Source organism: Lithobates pipiens, unplaced genomic scaffold, assembly GCF_037356315.1.
Source record: "Lithobates pipiens isolate NorthernLeopardFrog02 unplaced genomic scaffold, aLitPip1_a1.2 Scaffold_16, whole genome shotgun sequence".
Taxonomy (NCBI): domain Eukaryota; kingdom Metazoa; phylum Chordata; class Amphibia; order Anura; family Ranidae; genus Lithobates; species Lithobates pipiens.
Window position 1 is genome coordinate 263,848,616 of NW_027507748.1, and position 20,928 is coordinate 263,869,543.

A 20,928-nucleotide genomic window follows, 5' to 3' on the forward strand; every position below is an offset into this window, starting at 1 on the left:
AGTTCCAAGGAGAAAACCACTGCTGAGCAAAAAGAACATCAAAGCTCGTCTCAATTTCTCCACAACACATCTTGATGATCCCCAAGACTTTTGGGACAACATTCTGTGGACCGATGAGACAAAAGTGGAACTCTTTGGAAGGTGTGTGTCCAAGTATATCTGGCGTAGAAGGAACACTGCATTTCATAAAAAGAACATTATACCAACAGTAAAATATGGTGGTGGTAGTGTGATGGTCTGGGGCTGTTTTGCTGCTTCAGGACCTGGAAGACTTGCCGTGATAAAAGGAACTATGAATTCTGCTGTCTACCAAGAGATCCTGAAGGAGAATGTCCGACCATCTGTTCGTGTACTCAAGCTGAAACGAACTTGGGTTCTGCAGCAGGACAATGATCCTAAACACACCAGCAAGTCCACCACCGAATGGCTGAAGAAAAACAAAATGAAGACTTTGGAGTGGCCTAGCCAAAGTCCTGACCTGAATCCTATTGAGATGTTGTGGTATGACCTTAAAAAGGCCGTTCATGCTCGAAAACCCTCTAATGTAACTGAATTAGGACAATTCTGCAAAGATGAGTGGGCCAAAATTCCTCCAGGACGCTGTAAAAGCCTCATTGCACGTTATCGCAAACGCTTGGTTGCAGTTGTTGCTGCTAAGGGTGGCCCAACCAGTTATTAGGTTTAGGGGGCAATCACTTTTTCACACAGGGCCATGATGGTTTGGATTTTTTTTCACCTTTAATAATAAACACCTTCATTTACAAATTGCATTTTGTGTTTACTTGTGTTGTCCTTGACTATTGTTTAAATTGGTTTGATGTTCCGAAACACTTAAGTGTGACAAACATGCAAAGGAACAGGAAATGAGGAAGGGGGCAAACACTTTTTCACACCACTGTATATGAGGCAACCACATTGGATGTTCTTGGTGTTGACTTTTATCTTAGCCGTTAGATAAATAATTTGAAAAACAGGAAGTACACTGTTTCTGTATATACATTTAGGGTTTTGGCAATTAGATGTTTTACTGGCTGGAGTCCATTGAACATCTCCAATAATCATCACAAATGATCCTCTTCCCCTTCCCCCTCATGACTTTCTATTTATGCCCCATCGATATAGATACTACTTTAACACACCTAAAACGGTATTTTCAGTAATATAAATCTTGACACTGCCATTGGGACAAATTTCGTATTGTAAGGCAGGAAGTTACATATTCACCATAAATAAAAAAAATAAAAATAAATTCTGTCCCCTTTAACCTCTTCCCGACCAGCTGCCACAGTTATACTGCAGCAGGCTGGCTCCCCTGGGCGAACCTCCATAGCTATACGTCGGCTCGCCTTTTTACCACTGGGAGGGCACACGTGACTAAGGAGCCAATGCACGTGCCTGGTGGTCACCGTCGGGCACCTGCGATCGTTCCACACAGAGACAGAACAGAGATCTGTTAATGTAAACAGACAGATCTCTGTGCGGTCAGGGGTGAGGAGGGCGAACTGTTGTTCATACTAAGTATAAACAACGATCGCTCTCCTCACCCAGGCAGTTCCACCTCCCCCACAGTTAGAATAACTCCCTAGGTAACACAGTTAACCCCTTGAATGCCCCCCCCCCCCAATAACCTCTTCCCTGCCAAGTGACATTTACACAGTAATCAGTGCATTTTTATAGCACTGATCACTGAATAAATGCCAATGATCCCAAAAATGTGTCAAAAGAGTCCGATCTGTCCGCCATAATGTTGCAGTCCTGATAAAAATTCGCAAATTCGCAAATTTCGCAAATACTAGCAAAAAATAAAAATTAATAATAAAAATAGACGCAAACCAATTAATATAGGATTATAGCGATTTTTATTACCAAAAATATGTAGAATACATAATTGGCCTCAACTGAGGAAAAAAATTAGCTTTAAAAAAAAAAAAAAAATGGGAGGTATATAAAAAAAGTACAAAATATTGTGTTTTTTTTTAAAACTGTCGCTCTTTTTTTTTTTAATTATAGCACAAAAAATAAAAACCACAGAGATGATCAAATACCACCAAGAGAAAGCTCTATTTGCGGGAAAAAGAGGATGTCAATTTTTCTTGGTTACATCGCATGAACGCGCAATTGTCAGTTAAAGTGGCGCAGTGCCGTTTCACAAAAAAAGGCCTGGTCATTGAGCAGCCAAATCTTCCAGGGCTGAAGTGGTTAAAACCGGCTCCAAAATCTTTTTTTTTTTGATCAGTGTTACCGTGGATGTGATCTATGCCCAACAATAAAGCTGGCTGCAGATGGATCTCCCCCCCCCCCCCCCCCCAAAAAAAAAAATAAGCATATGGCTTCCTTCATCCACACAAGCAGGGTGGATGGAAGAATCCTACCCAATGGGCTATTGTATTCTGACAGCAGGATTCATCCATGGCAGAATACACTGATAAGTGCTGCAAGCGAATGAAAATTTCCCAACATTCACACTTGACAGAAGCCAATCATTAAGTCAACTTTTCTTGAGTGGGAACGGTCAAAGAGGAATCGAAATTTAGCCAGCCCCTGCCGAACTGGTTACATTTCGATCCATCTATGACCAGCTTTACAGCTTTTTTTCTGCTCTGCTGCTTTTCAGGTACCCCAGCACTGCTCTGGAGCCTGTTATTGTAAAGCGGGCCATTTAGAGACAAATGCCTCACTAAAGATCTTACTGCTAGCTTTAAATAAATAATTTGATACTCTGACCCCTGGTCAAGGAAAAGCACGAGGAACTGCTCATGCTGTGGCTGGACTTGATCAGAAATAACTAGTGAGATGTATCTAGTGAGAAGCATGCTGGGACTTGCACTGTAGGAAACCAGGCGAGTAGACACATGGGTGTACAAATGAAAACTGATCCAGTTTCCCGTCATTGAGATGCTGTTAAGATTTAAAGGCTAAGTTCACCTTTGGAACAGGTTACATGTTCCATCAGTACATAGGATGGAACATGCAACATGTTCCAACCCCTGCCTCTTCTCTCCCCATCCCCTGTTCCGGTGATAGCAGGCGGGAGATCTTCTCGCCTCTAGGTTAGAACAGTAAACATTTTAATGAGATAGAGGTGCATTATTCACTTAGTGAGGTCATCATGCCCAGCACCGCGTTCCAGCCTTCACCATCGGCCTGATCCAAGCCTCGGTTTCATCAATGTGGTCCCAGAGATCCTGCTGGCTAGGATTTGTCCCCCCCACAGGCAGAAAAATCAGCTGTTCAGAATGCCACTCTGCAGTCCACGCCACGCCAGTGTGGATGGACTCATGCCTTACTTCCTTAACCTCCATGTAATTGGATAATGCACCTGTATCATTAAAATGTTTACAGTTCTAACCTAGAGGCACCTGTGTTTCTCTTCTCATTTGCATATCTGGAGTCTGCTTTCAACTCCCCCCCCCCCCCCTCAAGGGCTGCCAAGGTTGTTTTGGACTGCTAAAAGTAATCTATACAGGTCTCCCCTCTTCATCTCTCCCCCTCCACATATACTGAGTATCTACTTCAAGGATTTTATGGACTGATGAATTAAATCTCATACTATTTAGCAGCACCACTACCCTTTTTTTGTCAATTTAAAAATAGCGAGGCCCTGTGATGCTCCGCCCACATGGCCACACCAAGTTCTGTGGCCTACAGCTTGTAGTTCTCAATGAACTGCAAGGGCACTGGTGAGTACTCTTGTAGTTCATTGACCTTCCTGAAATACAGTAACTGCTTGGCCATAGTGGAGGTACAGGATCTTCGCTTTGCACCTGCGATCTGCTGATCGTGGGTGCAATGTTGCACATTTTTTTACCTGCAAAAAATGTGCATTTATTTTTTATAGAAAAAGTGAACTTATACTTTAACAACTTAAGCCCCTGACCATTTGGCTGGCCAAAAACCAGAGCATTTTTTGCGATTCAGCACTGTGTCACTTTAATTGACAATTGCTCGGTCATGCGACGTGGCTACCAAACAAAATTGAGCTCCTTTTTTTCCCACAAATAGAGCTTTCTTTTGGTGGTATTTGATCACCTCTGCAGTTTTTATTTTTTGCGCTATAAACAAAAAATAGCGACAATTTTGAAAAAAAAAAACACATTATTTTTTACTTTTTGCTATAATAAATATCCCCAATTATACAAAATAAAAATTATTTAATACAAATATATAAAAAAAGGTTTTTTTCCCTCAGTTTAGGCCGAAACATATTCTACATATTTTTGAAAAAAAAAAAAAAGGAAATAAGCGTTTGGTTGCAAAAGTTATAGCTTCTACAAAATAGTGGATAGTTTTATGGCATTTTTAATGATAATTAATTTTTTTACTTGTAATGGCGACGATCAGCATTTTTTATTGTGACTGCGACATTGCGGTGGACACCTCGGACAATTTTGGAATCATTCACATTTATACAGCGATCAGTGCAATTAAAAATGCATTAATTACTGTGTAAATGTGTCTGGCAGTGAAGGGGTTAACCGCTAGGTGGTGCTGTAGGGGTTAAGTGAGTCCTAGGGAGTGATTCTAACTATGGGGGGGGGGAGGCTGTGTGTGTCTGATCACCGCTCTCGATTACAGGGAGCGGTGATCAGTGCCAGTGTCATTAGGCAGAACGGGAAGATGCTTGCTTATATTAGCATGTCCCTGTTCTTCCTCACCGTGAGACGATCGCAGGTATCCTCGCAGAGATAGAGTCCGCAGGACCCACGATCACAGTCACGGAGCTCCCGGCAGGCACGCGCGCCCGCAAGCTGCGTGTTAAAGGGCAATGTACAGGTACATTAATCTGCCTGTATGTGCCCCTCTGCCGCAGTATCTGCGTGAGGCGGTCGGGAAACGGTTAATTGATTTCAAAGTAGAAAAAAAACTACTTCGAGATTGCCACCAACTTAAACAACTGCAAATAAATGCACAGAAAAATCTAGTATTTTAAAAGCTTATTTAAAGAATTTTCCTTCAATATAACATTTATCTTGCCTTGCAATGTACCTTTAAACGTGCTAGAACATTTGACATCTTCAGGAAAAGGCAATGCCTTAGCACAGCACCTCCATTCTGGTGCATCAAAGCCCTCTCCACACCTGGGAGTATTTAATCATTTACTGTGTAGGTCTGGCTCCTCAACCCCTGTCTATGTAACCTTCTAAAGGCCTGTACACACGATCAGACTTTTTGACAACAAACATGCAAATTAGCTGTTTTGGAGAAACATCCGACCGTGTGTACGCTCCATCAGACAAACTTTTTCGGTTTTCATCGGACTTTTGTTGGCTGTGCGAACGGACAAACTTTCTGGCAACAAAAGTCCAATGGCGCAAAGTCTGATCGTGTGTACAGAAAACCATAGGACTTTTGTACAAAGTACAAACACGCACGCTCATAACCAATGCAAAAGATCAGACAACAATACAGAAGTTGACCAAAGGTGGCGGTAAAGAGCAGAAAAAAAAACACGTGATTTGGTGAAAATTGGCTGAAAAAGTCCTGCTGTGCGTATGCAATACAAGTTCTCGGTCAACACCCTTTGTACAAAAATCCACAGGAAAGTTTGCACAAAGTCCGATCGTGTGTATGAGGCTTAAGAGGCTGCTAGGGGAGAACCAAAGGGGAATAAAGTAGAGAGTCACTTGAATTACAACTCCAAGATAGCTCACATCCAAGATGGTGGCTACAAACATCAGTAGTTTCAGGGCTATTGAATGTCTACACAAGAGAGGCTTTTACACGGAAAAACAAAATATGTTAAATGGACATATAATCTTATGAGAAGATCTTTGTTGGAATAACTAATCAACTGTGCGGGGAGCTAAGTGTATGATGTCCAAGAGTCCATGTCCAAAAAAAGAAAAAAAAAAAAAACTGTGCGTATGTGTTTAACAGACAGATGCAGAAAAATTATAGGGTGGAGTTACTAAAACTGGAGAGTGCAAAATCTGGTGCAACTGTGCATGGTAGCCAATCAGCTTCTAGCTTGTTCAATTAAGCTTTGACAAAAAAAACAACAAAAAAAATGAAAACGGATTAGTTTCTATGCTGAGCTGATTTTGCACTCTCCAATTTTAGTAAATCAACCCCTATGACTCTTTAGTTAAGCAATGGCTCCCAGAAAAGCTTTAATATAATTTCATGCACGGTTTACAAACTAGGTAAATACCCTTTTCCTGCCTTTTTTCAGAAAGATATAATTACTCTTTAAATCTCTAGGTTTATAAACATTCATTCAAGATAAGGTGACAAAATGTGTAGAATAACCATCATCTAGAGTGCTGTTCAGCGAGTTCAACACTGGCTATATTCTCCATCTGTACACTATGTACATTTGGGAAACCCTAAGTGTGACCGATGAGTTATGTTAAGTAACAGTACATAGAAGGATTTCTTTTAAAATGGCACAAGTATAAATTTTTGGCACTTATCATTCAAGTAAATGCAAAAACATGGGCATGACATCTAGTAAATATTCTTTAGCCTCTGAAATGTTTAAGTTCTCCCCATTCCACTATTGTACACATACGCGCACACGCACACGCACGCACGCACACACACACACACACACACACACACACAAATATATATATATATATATATATACAGTACATATATTACACTTTTACTTTTCAAATGCTGATGAAGGCTTATTTTTCCATATAAGATTATGCCTAGATTATGCAAAAATGCAATCAAAGGGTATATACATTTCTTAGTTTGTCACATGCTAATGTCTTGATGCTCTCACAAGAGGTACAAGCTTCAAATCAATGAAGCACGTTGGTCAAAGTAGTGACCTTATGCATCTGTTTCGGAGCAAGTCCGATTACTTAGGGCACAATATGGCATGGGATGTTTACAAAAATAAATAGAAAAATAAGTTAAATAAATTAATCAGTAAATGCAGAAAATGGCATCTATAAATGCAACATTAATAAAAAAACAAAAAAAAAATGAATTTTAAAAATAAGCACAAACATTTCACTCAACAAGAACATTTTTAGCAAGATGCCAACATGGTCGCAGTCATCAGTCAGACGTTCAGGTGGCCCCATTTGTAGAGGGGAAATATATGGAGTATCCTTGCGTAGCTTTTAACAATCCCTCCATTTTTCTCCTCTTGATAAACGAGTGTTCACATTCTGTTCAGTATTAGAAGGTTTGCTCTGAAGAATAACAAAACAGAACCTGCACAAACTACAGTTTAAGAAGTTAGATATAGGAAACAAAGAAAAGACAAGTAAGAGCCGCAGAGATGGCTTTTGTAAAAGGTCAGAGAGACAACACTAGAACCAGAATCATTTACAGGGGAAGGTCTGTGCTGTTATGTCGGGTTTTTCTGGAGGTGCCATCATCCCGGGGCATAGCTCTCTGTAGGCTGGACATAGCAGCTGTCTTTTTGAGGTCAATGACAGCATAAGAGTCTGCGCAACGTGGTGGATGATTTGAAGCTGGGGTACAAGTAATCTGAGGGATTTGTCTTCCTTTTCCTTCACCCTTGCCCTCCAGCTCCACCTGGATATAGTTGAGTTGCCTTTGCTCTGTTCGTGGCCGTCGGAAATCAAAACTGAAGACATTAGATGGGCATCCCCTATGTGGCTGGCAGTCTGGACGATGGTGGTGGTAACCACCACATGCAGTGGCACTTTCAGCATTCACATAGTTTTGCACAGGGTCATCATGGTAACCATTAAGAGATGGAGTCATAGCATCTGCAGAATCTTCCTCCTCCTCTTCATCATCATCATCTTCAACAGGGTGCATGGACCTGCATTCCCAAACAGGGGGTAGAGGGGGTAGATTCTCATAGTGTAACATTGCCGTCCTGCGATGTGAGCAGCTGTTGTATGGCAGACCTTCTGCTGACAACTTGAGGCCCCTATTACCAGTCCGGCTACGAAGAGCTATACTTCCTGGTGGTACTAGGCCATTGATATTCTCATATGCACACTTGTGTGAACTCCACTGATCTTTGCATTCATTGTTATTGTTATGTGATGGTATTGGTTCTCTGTCACCAGCACAGACATGGCCCTGACAGTCCCTGTGGTGTCTACAGAAGCTGTCTCCCCTTAGAGGCATTCGTCTATAGGCTGGTGCTGGTCCAAGTACAAACTTCACTTCTCCTGGTTGCAAAAAGACCTGGGGATTGCGTTCTTCAATGGAGCAACCTGAGCCAAGCATGTGCCTTGGTGGTTCATGGTATGGTGCATGTGACTCGGGCAAAGAGTGCATGCAGTGTCGCCCACCTGTCTCCTCTTCACCACTGGCTGTATTCACATAGGTATGTGACTGGAATAAAAAACGGAAACAAAAATAAAACTAGATTTATTATATTAAGTGAAAAAAAAAAAAAAAAAAACAGCAATTGCTAAACAAATTGAAATTTTGAAAGCGGAAGTATAAATTTGAACACGATGTTCACTTTCTAAATAATACATAAAGCTGAAGACCGCAGATATACATGTAAAACTTATGTAGGGAGTTTCATCTCTGTGCATCATCTGAGGCTGTTCACTGGGTATAGGAGAGAGTTTACATGCACTTTAAGGGCTCCCAGAGCGCCGTGCAACATACAATTGGATGTAATTCTCTGCTCAGGTATCAGGACACAGTTTGCTACCAGCAGGCTGTCAAAAGCATTGACAGGCTGAAATATGCAGCTTCCATATGCACATACAGTGCTTTGAAAAAATATTCATACCCCCTTGAAATTTTACACATTTTGTCATACTACAACCAAAAACGTAAATGTATTTTATTGGGTTTTTATGTGAGAGACCAACACAAAGTTTTTTTTACAAATAAATATGTGAAAAGTATGCCATGTGCATTTGTATTCAGCCCCCAGTCAATACTTTGTAGAACTAGCTTTGGCTGCAATTACAGCTGCAAGTCTTTATTGGGTATGATTTAACTAGCTTTGCACATCTAGAGAGTGACATTTTTGCCCATTCTTCTTTGCAAAATAACTCAAGCTCTGTCAGATTGGATGGAGAGCGTCTGTGAACAGCAATTTTAAAGTTTTGCCACAGATTCTCAATTGGATTTAGGTCTGGACTTTGGAGTCATTCTAACGCATGAATATGCTTTGATCTAAACCATTCCATTGTAGCTCTGGCTGTATGTTTTGGGTTGTTGTCCTGCTGGAAGGGGAACCTCTGCCCCAGTCTCAAGCCTTTTTCAGACTAACAGGTTTTCTTCTAAGAGTACTCTATTTGGCTCCATCCATCTTCCCATCAACTCTGACCAGATTCTCTGTCCCTGCTGAATTAAAGCATCCCCACAACATGATGCTGCCACCACCATGTTTCACGGTGGGGATGGTGTGTTCAGGGTGATGTGCAGTGTTAGTTTTCCGCCACACATAGCGTTTTGCTTTTAGGCAAAAAAGTTCAGTTTTGGTCTCATCTGACCAGAGCCTTTTTCTTGCTTCCACTTCACAATTATTTGCCACTTTGTGTTGGTCTATCACATAAAATACCAATTGAATAAATTTACGTTTTTTGCAACATGACAAAATGTGAAAAATTTCAAGGGGTATAAATACTTTCAAGGTACTGTATATGCACATCCTTGTATATGCACAGTATCTCACAAAAGTGAGTACACCCCTCACATTTTTGTAAATATTTTATTCTATCTTTTCATGTGACAACACTGAAGAAATGACACTTTGCTACAATGTAAAGTAGTGAGTGTGCAGCTTGTATAACAGTGTAAATTTGCTGTCCTCTCAAAATAACTCAACACACATGTTGGCAACAAATGCGAGTACACCCCTAAATGAAAAATGTCCAAATTGGGCTTAAAGTGTCAATATTTTGTGTGACCATCATTATTTTCCAGGATTGCCTTAACCCTCTTGGGCATGGAGTTCACCAGAGCTTCACAGGTTGCCACTGGAGTCCTCTTCCACTCCTCCATGACTACATCACAGAGCTAGTGGATGTTAGAGACCTTGCGCTCATCCACCTTCCGTTTGAGGATGCCCCACAGAAGCTCAATAGGGTTTAGGTCTGGAGACATGCTTGGCCAGTCCATTACCTTTACTCTTGGCTTCTTTAGCAAGGCAGTGGTCGTATTGGAGGTGTGTCTGGGGTCGTTATGTTGGAATACTGCCCTGCGGCCCAGTCTCCGAAGGGTGGAGATCATGCTCTGCTTTGGTACAAGTTGGCATTCATGGTTCCCTTAATGAACTGTAGCTCCCCAGTGCCGGCAGCACTCATGCAGCCCCAGACCACTACCACCATGCTTGACTGTAGGCAAGACATGCTAATCTTTGTACTTCTCACCTGGCTGCTGCCACACACACTTGACACCATCTAAACCAAATAAGTTTATCTTGGTCTCATCAGACCACAGGACATGGTTCCAGTAATCCATGTCCTTAGTCTGCTTGTCTTCAGCAAACTGTTTACAGGCTTTCTTGTGCATCATTTTTAAAAGAGGCTTCATTCTGGGATGACAGCCATGCAGACCAATTTAATGCAGTTTTTCGGCATATGGTCTGAGCACTGACAGGCTGACGCCCCAACCCTTCAACCTCTGCAGCAATGCTGGCAGCACTTGTACGTCTATTTCCCAAACCCAATCTCTAGCTATGACGCTGAGCACATGTACTCAACTTCTTTGGTCGACAATGGCAAGGCCTGTCCTGAGTGGAACATGTCCTGTTAAACTGCTGTATGGTCTTGGCCACAATGCTGAAGCTCAATTTCAGGTTCTTGGAAATTTTCCTATAGTCTAGGCCATCATTATTTAGAGCAACAATTTTTTTTTTCAGATCCATCAGAGAGTTCTTTGCCATGCGATGCCACGTTGAACTCCCAGTGAACAGTATGACAGCATGAGAGCGATAGTGATAACACCAAATTTAACACACCTGCTCCCCATTCACACCTGAGACCTTGTAAAACTAAAGAGTCACATGACACCGGGGAGTGAAAATGTCCAAATTGGATCCAATTTGGACATTTTCACCTAGGTGTGTACTCACTTTTGTTGCCAGCAGTTTAGACATTAATGGCTGTGTTTTGAGTTATTTTGAGGGGACAGCATATTTACACTGTTATACAAGCTGTACACTCTCTACTTTACATTGTAGCAAAGTGTAATTTCTTCAGTCACATGAAAAGATGTCATGAAATATTTACAAAAATGGGAGGAGTGTACTCACCTTTGTGAGATACTGTACTTGCATATAGCTACATATGTTCAGCCCCAAATGCAGACAATCAACATTTAGGGTAGTGTTTACATATCTATAGGCAGATACACCTTGAACGTGCATACATCAGTGTACGTCTGCTGCGTATTTCTGCTGGTCATGGATTCTGACAGGCTGCTAGCTGTAGACTGTACTGCACCTGTGACTCTCAGGCTGAGAATTACATCTGAATGTATGCTGTACAGCTGGCCCTCTTGCAGCAGTATGCATCAGCCCTAAAATAATGCTTATGTCAAAAAAACTTTGGGATAAGCCAAAACTGAATCAATACTTGGCACATGTGCTGTAGTAGCAGGTGAGTAATAACATTATGTGGCTAACTCGCATGTGCCAGGTATCTGGGCCATTTTAGATCCCAAAAATGCAACAGCCATATGCAGTGGCATAACCTCTCCCACACACACACTCCTACTTTGGCTCACAAGACGCACTGTAATCTCCGGCCTAGCAGCAGCTCACACCACCTAATATATTAACCCTTCAGCACCTAGCTCATGTGGTTTAACCCTCCAGCATTCAATGCATGCCTCCAGGTTATGTGCATTAACCCCTCAGCAGCCAGTTGCCAGCAGATGTGTTAAATGAGGTCCTCCCTTGCACATACTGCCAACCAGCATACTTTATGTACACATCTTCTGAACGTGCTATCTGCTGTCAGACACTCCGCATTCCTCTCCTATACATATTACCCTGACCCCGCCAATGGCTCCCGCTGCTCTCAGCAAAGCCTGTGTGAACAAGGAGAGAGCTACAGACAAGCACATCACTGGATGGAGATCGGGCTCAGGTAAGTATAAGGGGGATGATATACATACTGAAACATTTTTAACCTTAATGTAGGGAATGCATTAGGCAAAAAATGTTTAGGTTTTACAACCACTTTAAAGTTCTTCCTTAATGCAGACACCACAAGATGGCATTCAATGCCAAACTGACAATTTTGGAAAGACTAAAGGTGCAGCTGCCACCTAATGGATATCTATTCTCGCTGCCAATTTTCGATTTGAGCAACAGCCTCTGTAGACTTACCAGGGAACTAGAGATTTTTTAGAAAAATAATACATTTTTGTTTTGCCTCACTTCACCCGAAATATATCATGTACAAAAGTTCAAAATCAAAAGCTACGACATGCAAATTAAATGAAAATTATAAAAGCTGCAAGTGCTTATGAATATATTTTTCTAAAACACTATATTGCCAAAAGTATTGGGATGCCTGCCTTTACATGCACATGAACTTTAATGACATCCCAGTCTTAGTCCGTAAGGTTCAATTTCGAGTTGGCTGCGAGCCAGGCCTTCTCATCTAACATCAGTGCCTGACCTCACAAATGCGCTTCTGGAAGAATGGTCAAACATTCCTATAGACACACTCCTAAACCTCATGGACAGCCTTCCCAGAAGAGTTGATGCTCTTTGAACTGCAAAGCGTGGGCCAATGCAATATAGAACCCTACGGACAAAGACTGGGATGCCATTAACATTCATGTATGTGGAAAGGCAGGCATCCCAATACTTCTGACAATATAGTGTAGCTCCAAATTGCCCAGAGCAGTTTTACAAACAGACATGATTTATGATGACAATTGTGGAATTCACAGGAAGGCTCCAGCAGTTGGAAAAATGCTCACTTATAGAACATCTTCATGGTTTGTGTGGGTCAGCTTTTGAGAAGCTGCTTAGTACAGTGAAAAGCATCTCAGCATGAACATGTTCTGTTTCAATTTTACGTTTTCAAAACAGAAGCATTCAGAAAGATAGCAGATTTGGCATTGTAGGGGAGGAGACCCTTTTTAGAGGGCAAGTGTGTCCATCATGATCTGCAGGTGCCACTGTGGTTGCCAAAGCTGAAGGGAGCAGTTCTGGTGACCACCAGCAGGCGTCTCTCAGCAGATCCCAGTAATTAGGCTCCACCTGATGCTAGCTGTTGGAAAGGTATATAAACCCTCCCTTGATTTGCATCAGTGCTTTGACGTGTTGCCTGTTAGGCCTATACCTGCTTGCGTATTATCCTGATCCCTGCCATATCCTGTACCTAGTTCCCGGTTACTCCATCTCTGCTTCCCTTGGTCCTAGTCCCAGGCATGCCCAGTTTATTTGTATATAGTGTATTATAGTTAGGTTTTTGGTTTGGTTTTGCTTCATGATCACTTTTTTTCACTTTTGATTTTCTTCTGGTTTGTTGGTGTTTGGTAGATGTTGTGTGCATTAATACACTTTATTTTAAACATACCCAGTCTGATTCCAGTTTCCTAATTAAAACTTCACTGAACTGTTCATCCCTGCTGCCACTGGATACCTGTATTCAGTATCCCTTACAGTGTCATAACGTGATAATAATATGCTGTGCATGTATAAAGTAGATATCTCGCGCTTACCCAAAAAACAACCAATTTGAATGTGCATATGAAGGTGCTGCAACTTACAAAAAAAAGTCTAAATACTCAACTTATATATATGTAAAACAAAGAAGTGTGCAACCTATTTAAATATAACAGTCTTAAAGAGTTCAGCAATAAGAAAAGTCCACACTTAAAAGCGTCATTGAAATCTCATAGTAAAAAGTGTCCCAAAAAAAAAAAAAAAAAGTCTCTATTCCCAGTCGATGCCTCACACGGGGAAATGCATCGGGTGCAGCAGTGTTCTGTGACATCACTGTGACGGCTGTGTCTTTTTTTGCCATCTTACATCTAAATTCTAGTAAAAGTGCAACCAGTTTCTTTTACTAAATGCCCATTTTTACATACTACACCATGAAGTTTCTCCCTTCTTGATACCTTTTGTTGTGGAAAGCACTAACAGCAGGATGATCAGTGGAGCCGAGAATAAATGCAATATTTTTGTATACAGGCAAAGTTAATATCTACCAGGAGGGAGCTTTCTTACCGAAGTCTCAGGAGTGGAACATCGCAGCTGGTTTAAATCAAAGTGTGTGTGTGTGAGATCCCCATCGTCTGGGATCCACTACTTCTGGTAAGAGGTGCTCGATTTCCTTTATGTTGGAGAGAGCACCGTTTTAAGCACAGATGTGTATGAACTCACACAAAGAGCACTGTTTTGAACACTTTTTTACTATGGGAATTCAATGACATGTTTAAGTGTGGGTGTTTAGTTTCTTATTGCTTAGTTCTTTAGCACTATTATAGTTAAACAGGTTGCGCACTTATTTTTTTTACAATATGCTGTCAACTTTAGTTCTGTTTAATTTGTGCGGATTTCTTTTCTCCTTTTAGCATGTTCAGTTCTGAGTACAGGCTTGAAACATGAGTATACAATTTTGTAAAAGTAATGGTACCTGGTCATCTGGTGTAATCAAGCCATGTGTAGATTCTTCTCCAACTGAAGGGTGTCTGAGATTCCCCATTGATGGGTGGCGTACAGATGGGTAAGATGGTCCATCTCGCGGAAAATGTTGAAACCCGTTGGGAAAACCTGTGTATCCTAAAGCTTCAGTTAAAAATATAATAAATGACAAATCATCAAAAGAGGGCAAAATTTTAGTTTACATTTCAATTTATGTTGAGTAAAAAAATAATTTTAAAAAGTATTTTTGTAACTAGGTAAATCTAAAAACATTACACACTATATAAATATTTAATATTTATGTGGTGGTGCTAAATGAGAAGTCCTGCTAATTATTTAATATTTTTAATTTAATTGAACATGCAAATTTTCATGGCAGCAAATCGGGTAATGGCTAGAGCTTGGAAGACCCTGACTCTTCCCTTCACTAAAGTCAACCACCAAGTCTCTCAGGTAATTTATCTTTGAAAAAAGGACAGTGAAAACACAGGAACCATTGACTGAATCCTATATGCTGCCCTCTTTCGACTCAGAGTCAATGCTTTTATAAGTGGGTGGAACCCAGAGGTGCCTTGGCATTGAGAACTACTATTTTCCCCTCCCCATCCCTTTTTTTCTCTCCCCTGCCGACTTCTGCTGAAGGGGAGAGCTTCTTGTACTGGGCTGGAGGTGCAATCTGAGCCTTTCCTCCTGTGTTAGGTTGCATAATATACTGCTTTCTTCACCTCCCAGGGCACATATCCTACCCAAGTATTCTTTCTTATGGCCTCTGTATTTGTACTTTGCTAAATAAACAGTTCTGTATTGATTGTATAATACGTTGTGCCACTTAACTATGCAACATTTGTTTACATGAGCATGAAAATTTTATAGAAAATGTATCGAAGTAAAAAGTTCACCTTAAAAAACAAAACAAAAAAAAACTTGTATTAAACCCTCACAACACAATAAAACAAATATTCCCCAGTACACTATAAACATTCTTACCCAGCACTTGCAATATACAACATTCAATGCTGCTAGCTCCTGCTCTCTCAATGCCACTCCCCTGAACTTCTGGTCTTCACAGGAAAGATTTAACAATGGACAGTGCTGTCTCCAGTCAATCTGCTAGCTTGGAGAAGGGAGACGGGAGGAGCAGGCAAGTGCCTAGGTTATGGGGCTGTGTTTCATATGATACACAGTGGAGGGAGACACAACTTGGCAACAACAAAGCAACCAGCAGCAGACAGGCCCACAGAAAATAAGGGTTAACAGACCTGAAACATTCCAATGACCACTTGAAGCACCTTGCTGCTAAAGCTTCCATCAGCAGAGATCTTGAGATCCACCTGGTAAAACTTTAAGAAGGTAATAACAGAGAACTAGGCGGCGGCCTTGCAAACCTAATGCCAACAAGATGAAGAAACAATGACAGATCTGGTGGAATGGGCCACAGAGAAGGGATGAATCCCTTCCTTGAGGGCATAAGCTCTGGAAATGAGCAGCCGGACTCACCTAGCAATGGCGGAAGAGGAAGCAGGATGTCCCTTCCTAGGACCTTCAGGAAGAACAAAGAGAAACTATTTTTCTCAAAAAATATGGGAGAGAGAAAAGGGAATGAAGCGCCAGCTAAGTGTAGTATCCCAGTAAAAGGTTTATTAGTAAGGGATTAAAAACAAACACTCACAGAGAAAATAAAAAAAACTATGCTCATCTGGTACAAGGATTATAGCTGTTAGTCTCTCCTGCATCCATCCTGCAGGACCGCTGGCATCGGTTTTGGCTTCTGGGGATGGTGATGGCGGGTTCAAGAGCCTGGAGGAGCCCAGGAAGACCACGGCAATCAGCATGGAACGCACGGTGGAAGCGACATCAGTGGAAGGGTGGAAGGACCAGTCAAGAGGAAGGCTACGCACTTGAAGCCTCCGACTCCTACCACAGGCCTGCAGCTGCAGGTGGTCTTGTGCCCCCTCCAATTTCTTCCACCACGTATCAGAGAGATTTATGGACTTATCATAGACTATATATTCTCTGTGTGCCAGAAATTCTCTCTTTTCTAAGGGAAGATGTTGCAGCTAGGTAGATGCTAACTGCACTGACCACATCCAGGTAGTGGAGCGATTCTCCAAAACCCTTTGTGGAGTTATAGCCTATAGAAAATTTGTTTATAAAAAAAAAAAGGTCAGTTCCAGTAGTGGATCCTGCCATTTCTGTTCTCAGCAAGCTTCTCACTGTTCCTTTTAAAAAGGTATAAGGATTTTGTTCATGTAGGCTTAGAATCCGTTTTGAAAGCAACCTTTTCACTGGTTCTGCCTTGCAACTGGCCAATACAGCTATGTCTGTTGGTCAGTCACTAACTGTACTGGACAAATGAATAGAGAACACAATCCTGTCTTTAAGAACCCTGTTCTGCTGAGACAATTGCAGCTCGTGCACTCAGCACTGCTTTTTTGTGTTACATTTTGATTTATAGCGGGATGCACCAAACATTTATCAAGGAGGTTATGGCAGGGAAACTGCTTCTACCCCACAAAAAACAGCCTAAGCCTACTACTACCATGGCTACTACCTTCTTCCATAGAATAAGGTCCTTTCAATCCACTCAGGCCTCCTCCTCGAAGTCAAAAACCGGTAAATTTTTTTTGTCCAACTCTTGCATCCCAAACCATGCAAACCTAACCCAGAAACCCTTCTTACAGTGAGGGGGCACCCTAACTCTCTGGAGTAAGGGGGGGACCTCTGTTGACAACTGTGCCAGTATGAATCAGAGACTTCCCAGACCTTTGGGTTCAATCAAATTTCCAGGGTCTACAAAATTATTTCTATCCATGCCCCCACCCCAATTCCTAACCTCCAATCTGGCAGCCAACTTCAGGCACAATAAGTTCCAATCCTATTTCATGCAGAGGAAAGCTTCAAAGGATTTTATTCAAACCAAGATATTTACCACAAAAACAAAGGGTATCAACCCATTAGCGTGGGAATATCCTCGTCTCCATGTTAAACCATCACAATTCAGCTACTTGGGGTTTTAAAAGGTAGATAGTGTTATATAGAAGTCAAACACTGTCAATTGAAATCATGTTACAATGTGTAAAACCATCACATCAAACAACATATACCTCCCTCTGTCATCCCATACCACCTACAGATCTTGTTTGCAAAAATATATAAAAATCTAAATTTCAATAATGCTTAGCGATGGCTTTGTGCTTGGATCCATGAGATTTTGGAACCCACTGAAGGACATTTATACCCCACTATTTAATGACACCAATTAGGAGTGATATTTATGTCATTCACCTCTCCTCCCTAACTACATTAATTACTTACATAGGTAAATACATCACCATGTCGATGGAGTGAGCTGTGATGACATTAAACTGCAGATTGGGACAAAAATCCAAGCAATGAAGCATCTCTTGGGTCCCTTGTGACTCAGTCTTTGGTAATCAGGTTTCCTCAAACATAAAAGGCAATGAACATGCTTTCAATGTTCACTGCTTATTGTCATGTTAGTCTAATATGAATTAAACACCTCTGAAGCTCAATCCCGTCACCAGACAATATTTTTGCAAATATAATCAATGGGCGTTATGGGATGATGGAAGGAGGTATATAGGCGTTTTATGGTTTTACAAATTAAAATATGGTTCAAATTAAAAAATATACAGATTTTAAATTGACAGGGTTTAACGTCCACTTCTCTCTACATTTGCGGAATGCCTGGGATTAGAGGTGGCTGCAGGCCCTTTACAGTGTCAAATGGGCCTTAGGAAGGGATTCAGTGCAGAGCAATGATTCCAGGTCAGTGGCTTGAAGAACGATAGTGACTGAACCAAACTGTGATAAGCTTGCCTGATGTAATTGCAGATCAAAAGAAATACCGGTTAGGTAACAAGTATTTAGCTTGTAATCAGGGTGGATAAAAATACAATTATTTCTTAAAATTTCTTAATTATTATTATTTTTTTTTTTATGATTTTAATAAAATGCTCTTGGAGTAAAAACATTTAAAGTTAGTTTTCTAGTTACATTAAGAATTTAGTTTATTCAGCATAAAATGGAGCTTAGTTTATGTAGCATGAGGCTGCATATTCTGCAATATTTACCTTTTTGGCAAACTATTTCAATGAATCCAAGCTCTGCAAGCTGAGATAACATGCACTGCAACCATGAGATAAAACAAAGTTCAGGAATATTCCTTTATCCCATTGTTTTGCAAATCTATGTACACTACAAACTGTATGACTGAATCGGTTCGGATATCGCCGTTTTACTAACTTGACAGCTTATTCTAAATAGTAAACCTTAATTTTGTTTGCAAATATAAAAAATTCTAGCTACCAGCAAGAATGAGTCCTTACATTTAAAGAGCACCTGTCATTTCAGATCCATCATGGCAGCGTCCGTTAGTGGGGCATCCACTCACCTGCTGCCGCCACGTTCCCTCATCTTGTTGTGTCACTGCCGCATCACCAGCCGTCCCATTAAAGGGAATAGAACTGTCGGTGAATGAACTGCAGGTCAGAGATGACAGTTGCGCTTTAAAAATTATGATTTAAAGTCGAGTTAATTTAAAATCAAGCCTTATTTCACTAGGGAATTAAATCATGAATTAAAATCGACTTACTGTATTCATTGACATATAACATGCACTTTTTCCACCTGCAAATAGGGGGCAAATCACAGATGCATATATACACCGATAGTGTATCTTGGAGGGAACGAGCGCCGCCGGAATTCACCGAGCCGCCAACTCCTATATAATGGGCTCTCACTCGGCTCTAATGTCACACGAACAGTCCCGCCTCCGCCACCGGCATTGGACCAATGTTCTGTCAATTACAGGAGCTAGTCCAATGTCGATAGCGGAGTGTGTATGTGACTGCCGACTGAGAACCGAGTAAACCTGAGATGAAGGCTCTGTGATTTCCTGCATGATTTTACTGCATGAGAGATGGTGAGGCTGCAGATGGGAGATGGGTGCAGATCAGGCTGCAGATGGGCACAGATCAGGCTGCATTGAGGCTGTAGACGGGCACAGATCAGGCTGCAGATGGGCACAGATCAGGCTGCATTGATGGGCACTGACCACTATTTTGCTTCAAAGTGGTTTATTTTAAAAAAAAAGTTTTTTCCCCTGAAACTTCCCTCTTAAATTGAAGGTGCATGTTATACGCCTGTGTGTGTTATATGCTGATAAATGCGGTTAAATTGCATTTAAATGAAATCCACCCTGCTTGTAATACTGCAAAAATAGGATTTTTGTACTCACCGTAAAATCCTTTTCTCTGAAGTTCATTAAAGGTGCTGTGCCCGTCAATCTTGATCTTAGGTTATATCGCCACCTTTAGGAGAGGACTAGGCAGAACATGTAAAAACAGCAAAACTGCACAGTACCGCCCAGGGGGCAGTCCTACTGGCTATAACCTCTCACTCTGCTTCCAGCAGCTCAGTTTGTCAAAAAGCAGTACAAATAGGAGGGGTGGGTGCTGTGTCCGTCAATGAACTTCAGAGAAAAGGATTACTGTGAGTATAAAAATAATATTTTCTCTTTCGTTTATTGATGGACACAGCACCTTTAATCTTGACCTTAGGGACATCCCCAAGCAGTGTCAAAAACGAGGGGTGGGAACAGAAAGAAAATAAACTACACTCATAACAAGAACTCCTCAACAGAGGAGTTGCAACCTTAAAACGGCCACCTGTAAAACCTTGCGGCTGAAGCATGCAGATGCGCTCACATCAACCTTGTAAAACTTAGTGAACCAAGTCGCCCGCCGCCTTACACACCTGGGAAACGGGCGTTTGATGTTGGAAAGCCCTGGAGGGACCAATTGCTCTGACAGGAAAGGGGGGCGCCCGCCCCCTTATGGCATAAACCTGAACCACAATCTGTCTAATCCACCTAGAAATGGTGGCCGACGAGACCGCCAGGCCCTTCTTCGGACCAGCCACCGATACGAACAGGGAATCTGACCGCCAAAAAGGAGCTGTAACAGACAAATACACCCGCAGAGCCCGGACCACGTCCAAAGAATGCAAAGCAACCTCTTTGGGATGTGATGGCCGAGGACATAAGGATGGAAGCACAATGTCCTCATTTAGATGAAAGGCCAAAACAACCTTTGGAAGAAACAAAGGCTGCGGGTGCAGCACCACGAGTCCTTGCATGACAAGGCCGCCAACTCAGAAACCCTCCTCGCAGATGTAATAGTCACTAGAAAGACTACTTTCTTAGAGAGTGTCAATAAGGGAATCTCCCTGTTTTCAAACGGCGGTTTCTGAAGCACCGAGTTCCGGTGCTCTTGCCCTTGTAGAGTGGGCCGTGACCGGAAAGGGGGGGTGGCGTAGGCTTATACTACAATCTGTACTACAATCTGTCTGATCCACCTGGAAATGGTGGCCGACGAGACCGCCATACC

At 41.7% G+C, this 20,928-nt stretch overlaps 1 protein-coding gene across 1 annotated transcript in view; it reads right to left on the minus strand.

Moving 5' to 3' along the window:
- Positions 1 to 4,108: 4,108 nt before the first annotated feature.
- Positions 4,109 to 20,928, minus strand: part of FRS3 (fibroblast growth factor receptor substrate 3) — an 83,732-nt gene continuing 66,912 nt past the window's right edge. The window contains exons 6-7 of the mRNA XM_077481368.1: positions 14,511 to 14,662; positions 4,109 to 8,277 (exon numbers count right to left, since the gene is read on the minus strand). Coding sequence (XP_077337494.1) covers positions 7,288 to 8,277; positions 14,511 to 14,662 — 1,142 coding nt within the window. The 3' untranslated portion in view covers positions 4,109 to 7,287. The remainder of the gene's footprint in view (positions 8,278 to 14,510; positions 14,663 to 20,928) is intronic.